Below are 10,573 nucleotides of genomic sequence, written 5' to 3'. Positions count from 1 at the left end.
TACGTGTTTCCGAGCTGTTTTCGGGCTTTGTTCATTATGAGGTAGAAACCCAAATTGCATACCTGCGATATTGTCACGTTATTAACAGCCCATGCCCGCCACTGTTGTACTATTTTTTTTATTTAGTTAGATGTTACAACTGCTATCCTTATAGTGCCAGTTGACGTGATCAATAGGCTTTAAGAAAAAAAACATGAACCGCTTTCAAACGTTTTGTTTTTATTTGAGGTGAGCAAAAGGAAAGTAAACATCAATTGGACAGTCTAAACATCCTAACAATTACCAGTATATTGCACCTAAGGCATTGCCTCTTCTAGTTTATGGTAAACAGGTTTAATGCATTCAGTGAACATTTGCAGCACATTATATTTGTAAACTCATTTAAAATGTGAACATCTTCGTATGGTCTTAAATAACTGAGATGTTGAGTGTAATATCAATGTAAATAGCTGTGTCTGTATCATGCAGGAGACCATATGGAAATTAGGTGTCTATAAAATGCATGACTTATATGTTCTGTGAGGATCTAATAGCACCAACACAATGACAACTCAGACATTTAAACACTTTGCCTTAAACTAAATGAAACTGCTGTTTCAAACGAAAATGCACCAAAAGAATCTGCATTCAAAACTGATAGCATAGGTTTAAGCGATACAGTACATGGGCTGCATGGAAGCAGCAAGTCAGGACAGACTAGATGTAACCTTAATGTTAATGATACACAAGCACAGTAGGCAGTGTTGACTCTAAGGAGGCAGAGGTGAAAATCAAGACATATCTGTGGGAAAGCTTGTGAAGACAGATATTTAACCAGGGGATGTTTAATGGTACATAGAAGTGCACTGCTTATTGGCAGGCATGTGTGTGAGTGCAGGGACTGTAGTTGTGTCAGACACTGGCAGGACAGAAGGCTATGATGGGGGTGATCTTTACTTTTTGGAAACAATAAGACTATGGTAGAGGGGCTTCACTATGACGTGCAGGAAAAGGGAGTTGTCAATGAGGTACTCAGAGCCACGACGCTGCAAGTCGGCATCCACCAAGAAATCTCCAGACTCCTCCGTGCTCTGGTGGAAGTTGTAGACGTGACGGACCACCATTTTGCCCTGCTGTCTCACAGCCACAATCACTGTCTTCTGGAAGCTCACGCCTGCAAAGTCCGGGCTGGAGGTTGCTGGGGTGACGATGATGCGTGGCCGGCCAAGGTCGGTGCGCGTGGACTGCATTGCGCCGTGCTCACCAAAGCCAGAGCGAACACTCAGTGGCAACCAGCGTGGCGAGAACAGGGTGTTCCAGGTCACACGCTTGGTGGAGTCATGGCCGCTGGGGCCCAGCTGCGTCTGGAAACTGTTGCTGCGGTCGTCACGTGTTGGGTTGTTGATCACCCAAGGCGACCCCCAGGACGCAGACAGGTAGTTGCGAGGCGTGAAGATGCTGCAGTTGACATCAAAATACTTGGCGAGTTGGATGGGAGAGGCTGAGTGGAACTGGAAGGCCAGAAAGAGCAGGTCGCGGATGGACTCGTAGTGTTTGACCATGAGTGGCGACTGCTTCTGCAGCCGGAACAAGTGCTGTGGTGGGATCATACCATACCGGATGGCCCGTAATGCGGTCTCCACTGTGTCGCTTGCCGGCTGGTTCTGCTCGATCCAGTTCTCCAGAGCCTCGTAGAGGTCCAGCTCGCTCTGCAGGATGAGATCAGAGCGCTGAAGGAGCGACAGCAGCAGTTCATCACTGATGGATACCCACTCAGCACTCTGCAGCACAGACGACAGGTTCCAGGACAGGTATTGCAGGCAGCTGTCCCGCAGCGAAACGTCACCAATCTGCAGGGAGTACTGATACCAGCCCACCACGTGACCCGTTGGTGAGTCACTGGAGAGGTGCTGAGTCATGTAGCGGGTTAGGCCCTGCTGCAGGCTCCACACGCGGTACTTGCTGGCAAGCTTATGCAGGGGAATGGCCTGGTCTAGGCGCACAGAGATGTCACCACAGTAGAGGTACCTTCAGAGAATGTGAGGAGGTTGATGAGTCAGAGCAGACAGAGCATGGTAATTAATCTTAAAGTGCAAAATGTCAGTATTGAGTTTTAATCTAAAACTAGTGACCTCACAGGCAACAGTCTTTCAGACGCCAAGAACATTAGAGCTAACACTGATGAAAGCTGGCAGGCTTTTAGACCACTCACCAATGTGAGTTAAGTTCTTACATTCCATGGGGTTTTATGCCTACCACAACCACCAAACAATATAGTCAAAAGCCAGGGTGGCTAGTGGGAAAGACGATGTATGATATGTGATATGATTATCTGCCCGTCAAATGACCTTGAACCAATTCAATGAATTTGAGGTTTTTATGAAAGCCAGTAAGCTATATAAAATATACTTTATGAATGGACCCTAAATATTGTCTCTCTAATAGTTTATCTTTACTTTTTTCTTGTGCTTGGGAATGGGTCATTTCATCCAATCTATGTTAGTACCAGTATGCAACAAAAGGGGGAGCCATCTGACAAGAATACACACTGCAAGAGTGTCAGTGAGGTCGTAGGTCAGGCTCACCATTCAGAGAGATTGTCTCCTTTAAAATCAAAATGATCTGCCCACCAAACTGGGGACAGAGAGGGTTGGTTAGCCTTTCTGGAGGTATACCATCAGCAGTGATATGCTTTGCTCACATTCTGGGATCTACTAATCAGGAGCTTGATTAGCTGCACCACATGAATTATGTTAAATCTACAACTATGCCATGATATGCCCAAGAGGAAGGCTGATTTCCAGGTGCTCAATGGGGCAGACCTGGTCTACACCAATTCCAACAGTGAAACTGATTTCAACACAATCCAACTCTGAATCCTATCCAACCCAACTCCTAAAGAGACAAAAGGTATGGCTTAATCTCAGCCATAGAAACGTTGTCCCTACCTGATGAATTTGTCAAAGACTGCAGCGCAGTCCTGTGGCTCCCTGAGGACAAGGACGCTGTTGTTACGGTTCTGGAGCAGCTCGTCAAACATATCACTCTGCAGGGTCAGCACCAGGCTGTGGGCCTGGATGATCTTCACCTCATCTGTGCCGATGGTCCTCACTCGGAGGGTCACATCACTGCCGTTCCCCTGGGCCAACAGGGCCTCCATCCGCTGCACCATTGCCATGGAGTGATTCAGTGTGGTGAAGCCATTCTCCGGGTTCATATCTAGTCTCAGAGCTGCTGTTGGGAAGAAAAATTAGTTTTCTCGCTTCCCATCATGTCAGTCAACCCATATCAGTGAGGAGCGTCAATCACAAAAAGTTAATGCGCACATCAAAAAGAGGGTTACGGCAATAACATAATAATTATTATCCAGTATGACCATAAAAATATAGATCATGACCTTGATGACAGATTAATAAAATACCATTAAAAGTAGAACATTACTATTTTTGCAGACCCATTTTCTATGTATCAGTACAACTACACATTTAGATACAGCATAGCATGTGTGATGAGAACAGAGTATAATTGTATGTCTATATATCTATTTGTAATTAGTGCTTAATCGCATATATACACCAGTGTAATATAATGTGAGGTTCCTTAAACAGTTCTGGCAATGTCATAGGTTTAGATCCACTCTCCGACTTCCAACATTCAACAGCTGTGCTACATGTAGTAACTGATTCAGCAACTTACAGCAGTAGCCCAGGGATATTTGTGACATGAGGTCAGTGTGGCATGGGAACAGTTCGCTAATGATTATTAGCTTGGAGAGTCACTAGATCCCTCATAGTTTCAGCATGAGCCAGCACTTTTCATGCTACTAATACACTTGAACCAAATGTGTTTCAGATGTGCTGGACACTTGCTGAACACTTGAATTAATGATGTGGACAGATACACTTTAAACACAAAGCTGTACACGTGCCACTTTTCCTGTTCTAGCTTTTGTCTTTTTATTTTCCTCCTCCCATCTCCCCATTCCTTGTGGGTGCTCCCCCTTTTGAGATTGTCTGTACAATGTTTCCTTAAAAACCATGTACCTGCCACCAGGTGATTCCTCCTGGGGTTTTAGACCTCAGTCTCAGTCGAGTGCCTTAAAACTAAAGGCGAACTGTTGAAACTAATTTAAAATGAAGCTACTGTATATTTTCCGTGTCAGACTCCTTTGTGAGTCTTGCTGGGGAGCTAAGGGGTGGCTTTATGTTTCTGAGACGCCTGAGGTAAAAGAGAGCAGGTGCTGGAGGAGGATAGCACAGGAGGCATGTGTGCATCTGCAGACTGAGTCACAGCTGTGTAGTTCCGCTCGAGCTCCGGTGCTGGAATCACACATGAAAGACATAGCGCAGCACGGTTCCAGTCTCTCGGCCCAATTAAACATCATCAGATCTCTCATCCTCAAAGGTCACCAGCTGCTCCACTCCAAATGGCTTTTAATGAGATTCAGTCTCAAGACCTTTTTTTCTTCTGTCTGTCTGGCCTTGCAGTATCCATGATGCCCGGTTGATCCGTTTTAGCTGTAACAGTTTAAGGCAACTGAGCCCTTAGCTATCTAGCTGTTCGTATTTTCCAGTTAGGAAATTCTCCCAGAATTTTCCTCAAGTGCCTGTGTTTGAACCTTTGAATTGTGGACTTCATAGCAAAACCAATGAATACCTTCCCATAAGAAAAGAAAGTCTAGAAAGAGTCTCCTTATTATCTCCTTAGTTTCTCCTAGACAACAATGAGATTAAAAGTTTTTAGGCTTAAATCTGTTGCTTCTCAGATTTCTATAGGGACTACATTTCTCCTATGGTGTTGAAGGAGAGATGTTTTATTTTCACAATTAATTGCATTTAACTAGCATATGACAAGAAAACTGTTCAAAGCTGTTTTGGAGAGGAGATCCTTTTTTGTCAATCATGGTAGATTTGTACAATAAAGTGCCTCATCTCATTTCTGTCTCAAACTGTTTCTCCTAAGGAAGTTTAGGATAAATATCTGTGATTAAACTGATACATTATTGAAACAATAAAGAGATCGTGTCTAGGTTTCCTAAGCTTTCAAAGATCCATCTTTGAGAACTAAAAATGTCCTATGGGTTTCACTGTAGAAAAGGTTTTATTCAACAAAAAAATCTTAAAATCTTGTAAACATCTCCAGAATATTGTTGATGTGAATAATATCCAAATCAACCATTACCATATTTGACCTTCGGTAGTGTAATAGCAAAACTGAATACATGTCGCCCATGATTTAGGGGAACTGGCTTTAGGAAGTGACAGCTGCAGAAATAAGACCTACAATATTGTTATCACTGTCTAGTCTACTATTGTTTGTAGTGATTCAGAGGACCTGAGAACATGTATATTAAACACAAAATCCACTTTACTGATTAGAATATACACACTTGAATTGCTGAAAGTATTCTGATATATTAAATGACAGTATACAGGAACCTTTTAAAATGCAGCAGAACTGCTGATGTCTGTCAGTCAGTCTTTGCCCAAAATATTTGTTTTAAGTGCCAAAGCACCCAGGGCTGTCCTTGTCCACATCTGAGGACTAAGCGGATGTGTGGGAACTGCAACAACAGCGTTGTCGGGCTGAGAAAGTGTCCATCTCTTGTTCGTGTCTCTGTCTCTCATAGCCCCAGGGCTGGATTTGGCAAAGCTACACTGAACACAGACACTGGACTGGACTGCACTCACACAGATGGAGCCCATCATGGCTACAAACTGGGCTCTCTGATGGAGAGCAACTGCACGCACTTCACATGCACTGATGCAAGAGTAATGCACCTCATTCTCCAGGGAAGGAGATTCGGAAAAGGCAGAGAGGACAGAGCATCTAAAGCATGAGCAGTTTTATCAATTACAGTATATGTAACAGCAAGACATAACATAACGCAGAGTTGTACATCTTGTTGATGATATTCAGAGTGGAGAGAGAGGCGGTGCAGAGTGTGTGTGACCTTACCTCCACCAACAGCCACGGCGTGGAAGTCTAGCCCCACCAAGAGAGTCATCAGACAGAGCAGAGTAGACATACTTCTTCCCTCAAACAAGTAGGCCATGCTTGGTCCGGTCTTTTCTCCCCTCCTTTCTGTGTTTTCGTTCTTCTTTTATTCTTTTATTCTTCGCCTTGTCCTCCCTCTCGCCTACTTGTCCTTCTTCTACCGTTCTGTTTCTCGCTGCGCTCAGGCTCAGGATGTCGGGTCGCCCTGTGTGGTGCCTTGGCTCCCAGTCCTGCGCTCTTTATGTAGGACGCCGGCCCTTCCTCGCGCATCTCGCAGCCTTGCGGTCCACATTGATTGGTGGAATCTGCCTAGGCCGTTGCCATGACTACAGCTTTGATTTTGGGTTTCTCCCTTTTCAATGTGGCATGGCATTGATCTGCGTGGTATTTTGCCAGTTGGGGGTCCATCGTTGTTTTTTTTTCTTTTTAAAGGGAGTTAGTGGGTGGATGGATGAGTGTGGTAGGATCTCTTACTATGGAATGTTATTGAAAAATAGCAACATCAATATTGGCACACACTGTACTACAACATGCAGCCACCACATACAGTGCAAATTATGAAAACAATGTTATGCATTCATGTCCACAGCGTATATGTATTCTAAAGCTATATATTATTTCCCAAAAATTGAGGGATATACATCATTTCATAATTAAAAGTGCAACTAGTTTAGTTGTTTAACTATTATGGCTTTACCATTACATTTAATACTATGCAGGTAATATTAACAATGGAATCTAGGTTTACAATATATTCTGATGATATGCGACCTTACAATCAGTACACGGTTTAAATTTGAAGTTGTAACACGAGACACCTAGTCAATGTTTCAGTGAAAATGGAATGGTAAAAACGTTGATGCCCAAATCTCTTACAGGCTTTGACAGTCTGCAGAATTTCCGTAGAGGTACACATTCTGATTGCCTGAGGAGCGATGCCATGCTCCCACACCTGTTGTCTTTGCTTTTAAAACACTTTGAGGAAATTGCAAAAATGTCATGCACTCCACACCAACCAAGCCCTACAAAAGCGCTTTGGCAAGGAGACACGTAAGTGCCTGTGCATGTGTGTGGTGAGTACTGTGCCCCTGTGGGTGCTGTACAGTGACCCCTGGACCCCATGTGCATTAAGTTCTCTGGCAGCTGCAGGCGGGGAACAGCACTAATGACCAATGCCAGAAAAGTGCAGGCGGTCAATACTACGCTCTCCCCACTTCTCCAGTCTCTGCGCTCTGACCACGAACAGGGCAAAAGTGCCACGCTTGCAGAGCCCTGTGGCATGACATGGCCTATGGTGTCCTGGTGTGCTCTCAAAAGACAACTCTGTTTGGTAGGGTAGGAACACCAGATTAGTCATGGAAGTTGCATGGTAAATTGTAGGTGTAGGTCTACTCTAATGCCAGAAGTAAGGACATTGCAACTGATGAGCACATTATGAATAACCTAGTACTTATGAACCAGCCATCTTTAGAGGGGATTCTTATTTAAACAATAACTTGAGTCTTCTGATACTCAGAGTTGCTTTAGTCCTGAGGGAAGGCGTGATACTGCAGTGTATTCGGCTGTATTTTGACAATACATAGTGGGATAATCTGAAATGAGTGCAACTGTAAAAAAAATATTCTACATAAATTCAAGATGACACAGTTAAATATAGCTGAAATGCCATTAAAACGGTCAAACCTTATAACCTACAAATGTCTGGACAGTACTGCTCACCTTCGCAGCCTTTGAGAGAGACAACTACTTTTTTCTTCAATAAATGAGTTACTGATCTGGCATTTGAAGAGAGGCATACGATTCGTAACTGTCAATCATGTTTCTTTCTGCACATCGCGTCCCTGTAGTTGTGTTGCATTGTGGCATCATAGATCCTTGTTTTGTCTTATTTACTGTATCCTCAAGAGAAGGGAATTATTGGATTCCCTGGTAAAGATGTGCAAAAAGCATCTTTATCAAAAAGCTGCATTATTTAGATATTATTACAGTGGTAATGAGCAAGTTGTTAATAGAGGTATGAATTCTAACTCTTCTCCAGTGTCACTTCCTATGAACAAACTAATCAAAGCTTAGAATGGGGCAATGTTGTTTGTTTGTTTGGGATCTTCAACTCTTGAGGTAAAGTAATGTTTAATGACGGTCATGGACATAACACAGTTTTCCCAGACACAAATGTAGATCTTAAAAGAAGAGGAAAATAGAGCACTACATGTGCCCTGTTAGGTTGATGTTATGTGTATGTTATTATTATTATTATTATTATTATTATTATGTTATATGTATAAGACTTTTGTATTAGCGTCTATGTCCCAACTGTTGAAGACAGTGTAAGAAGACTGAAAGAAAAAAGTTCAAACTTCAGGTCCACCATCAAAGGCATAAAGAGATACTCCGGACAAATGATGCTGAAATTTGCAAACGCATGACCGTCTTTCTTCTCCAACATCATCAGGAGAAATATAAACAATACTCATGGACTATTGGCAACAGTCAAGATGTTAATTAACTCCCCTTCAAAGAGAGGGGAAACTCAACGTCATGACAGAATGTAGTTTGATAGACAATGAAACTCTGGACAGTGCAGAATCTCAACTCTTCCACATGCTGCTTAGATACTGTATGTTGCCTACCACCTTTTTCAAATCTTTTTTTTTTTTTTTCACTTCTCAGCAGCAGATGTGCTTAAAACTGTATATGTATTATTGCTGTCGGGCCCCAACTGAATAATTTAGACGCTTCCATGTTAAACCATTTCCAATCTCCCATTTGTTGGCAAACTAACTGAAAACCTAGTTTTTAATCGTTTTAATCTTCACAACCTTCTTAATGTCAAATGGCTATTTTGATCACTTTCAGTCAGGTTTCTGTGCTAATCACAGCGCTGAAACAGTTCTCATTAAGGTTTTGAATTAAATATGTGGTGTCCCCCAGGGGTTGATCTTGGGACCTTTATATGCTACAATATGATTTCTTATCATAGCTATGCTGATGACACCCCAATTTACCTAGCCCTCTCACCTAATGACTATGGTCCAATATAATCTCTTTGCCAATGCATTGACCAAATGGAACTGCTGGATGACTCAAAATTTCCTTCAGCTGAATAATGACAAAACTGATTTGGGAAAAGTGAGGAGAGACTAAGGATCGCTACTCATCTTGACACAAAAAAGATTTAAAGTGAAAGGCACTGTTAACCTTGGTGTCTTATTTGATCTGAACCACATTCATGCCTTTATCTCCAGCAGGATAGACTACTGCAATGGTCTTTTCACAGACCTTCCTAAAAATACCATCAAACAGCTTCAACTTGTACAAAATGCAGCTGCCATTTGTATTCTTATAAACCAAAAAGAACTGACAACATTACTAAACGTCAAGAAGAAAGATGGCTCCTGGCATTTCTGTGTCGACTGTTACTGTCTCAACAACATCCCTCATAAAGACTTAAACCCGCTGGCACACAACGATGATGCCCTCGACTACATCGCTTGGTCCAGCTGGTTCAGTTCTCTCGACATCCGTCGCGGCTCCTGGCAGGTGGAGCTGACTCCAGAGTCATGCCGGAAGACCGAATTCTCCATCGGCCAGGGCCTCTGAAAGTGTTTCTGTTCAGGCTCTGCAATGAACCAGCTACCTTTGAGCGCCTGACTGAGAGAGTGCTGGCTGGTGTTCCTCGAAACCACTGCATAGTCTATGCTGTGTACGTTGCAGAGCTGGCCTGCATCTGCACCCCAAGAAGTGTCATCTTTTCCAGTGAGAGGCTGCGTTCCTGGGCCATGTGGTCGGTGCAGCAGGTGTGTCCACTGATGGCGTGAAAGTGGCAGTAATGACCCAAGGAGCTGCACAGCGACCAAAGGCAAAAGTTCAAGGCTGGCGTGCCTGCTGGCAGTTGGGTAAAGAAAGACTCGGACTACTATGTATTATCCTCAGAGTGATGGACTTGTGGAATATCGCCACTCTATGTAACAGCACGATTGGGGCCTGCATCTGCCTCTGGGCGTGTCGGGTGGAAGTTCAGGAGTTCTCACCTTCCTGTCCTCACCTTAGCCCCCCACTAACATTTACATTACAGTTACATTTAGTCATTTAGCAGACGCTTTTATCCAAAGCGACTTACATATGTGCGACTTACAATGTATACACATTTTACATTTACACTGATGGCACACTGCACATCAGGAGAAATTAGGGGTTCAGTGTCTTGCTCAAGGACGCTTCGACAGAGAATCGAACTAGCAACCTTCTGATTACTAGACAACTTCTCTGTCTCGTTTTGTCCACAATTTCTTAGCACCTCGACTTCACTTCGATCATCAGATACAGGTCTATTAGAGGTCACCAGAAGCAGTCATAAGAAGATTGGCGATGCAGCCTTTGTCAACTACGCCCCAAAATTATGCAACACATTACCCATTAATATTAGGGAAGCAAACACGCTAGACACTTTCAAAAAGCAGCTTAAAACCTATCTTTTTACCAAAGCATTTTATTAATTTTCTGTGGGGTTGATACTAACTGTAACTTTCACTATTTTTACTATTTCAGAAGGGTTTTATTCCTTTTATTCCTTTTATTCCTTTCATCATGATTTTAG

At 43.1% G+C, this 10,573-nt stretch overlaps 1 protein-coding gene across 2 annotated transcripts; it reads right to left on the bottom strand.

The window, feature by feature from the left end:
* Positions 1 to 202: 202 nt before the first annotated feature.
* On the bottom strand, positions 203 to 6,550 carry btbd17b (BTB (POZ) domain containing 17b). 2 transcript variants are annotated; one of them, XM_031574540.2, is made up of 3 exons: positions 5,938 to 6,550; positions 2,928 to 3,213; positions 203 to 2,007 (listed from the first exon to the last, which is right to left on the bottom strand). In XM_031574540.2, exons 1-3 carry the CDS (start codon positions 6,032 to 6,034, stop codon positions 933 to 935), a joined length of 1,458 nt encoding a protein of 485 aa, XP_031430400.1. In that variant the 5' UTR covers positions 6,035 to 6,550; the 3' UTR covers positions 203 to 932. The 2 variants fall into 2 exon arrangements, with proteins under 2 accessions (XP_031430400.1, XP_012676961.2); XM_012821507.3 differs by having other exon boundaries at positions 2,928 to 3,210; positions 5,938 to 6,547.
* Between the last annotated feature and the right edge of the window lie 4,023 nt (positions 6,551 to 10,573).

This window comes from Clupea harengus, chromosome 1 (assembly GCF_900700415.2).
Source record: "Clupea harengus chromosome 1, Ch_v2.0.2, whole genome shotgun sequence".
Lineage (NCBI taxonomy): Eukaryota > Metazoa > Chordata > Actinopteri > Clupeiformes > Clupeidae > Clupea > Clupea harengus.
Note: the sequence above shows the minus strand (reverse complement) of the source record. Positions and strands in the feature narration are given on the sequence as shown.

What these genes read in the sequence shown, in the direction of transcription:
- btbd17b (XM_031574540.2), bottom strand. Translation starts at nt 6,034, where the DNA reads ATGGCCTACTTGTTTGAGGGAAGAAGTATGTCTACTCTGCTCTGTCTG. An exon ending in CGCCGTGGCTGTTGGTGGAG is followed by an intron (nt 3,214 to 5,937) that starts GTAAGGTCACAC and finishes TCTTCCCAACAG; the next exon opens with CAGCTCTGAGACTAGATATG. An exon ending in GTCTTTGACAAATTCATCAG is followed by an intron (nt 2,008 to 2,927) that starts GTAGGGACAACG and finishes CATTCTCTGAAG; the next exon opens with GTACCTCTACTGTGGTGACA.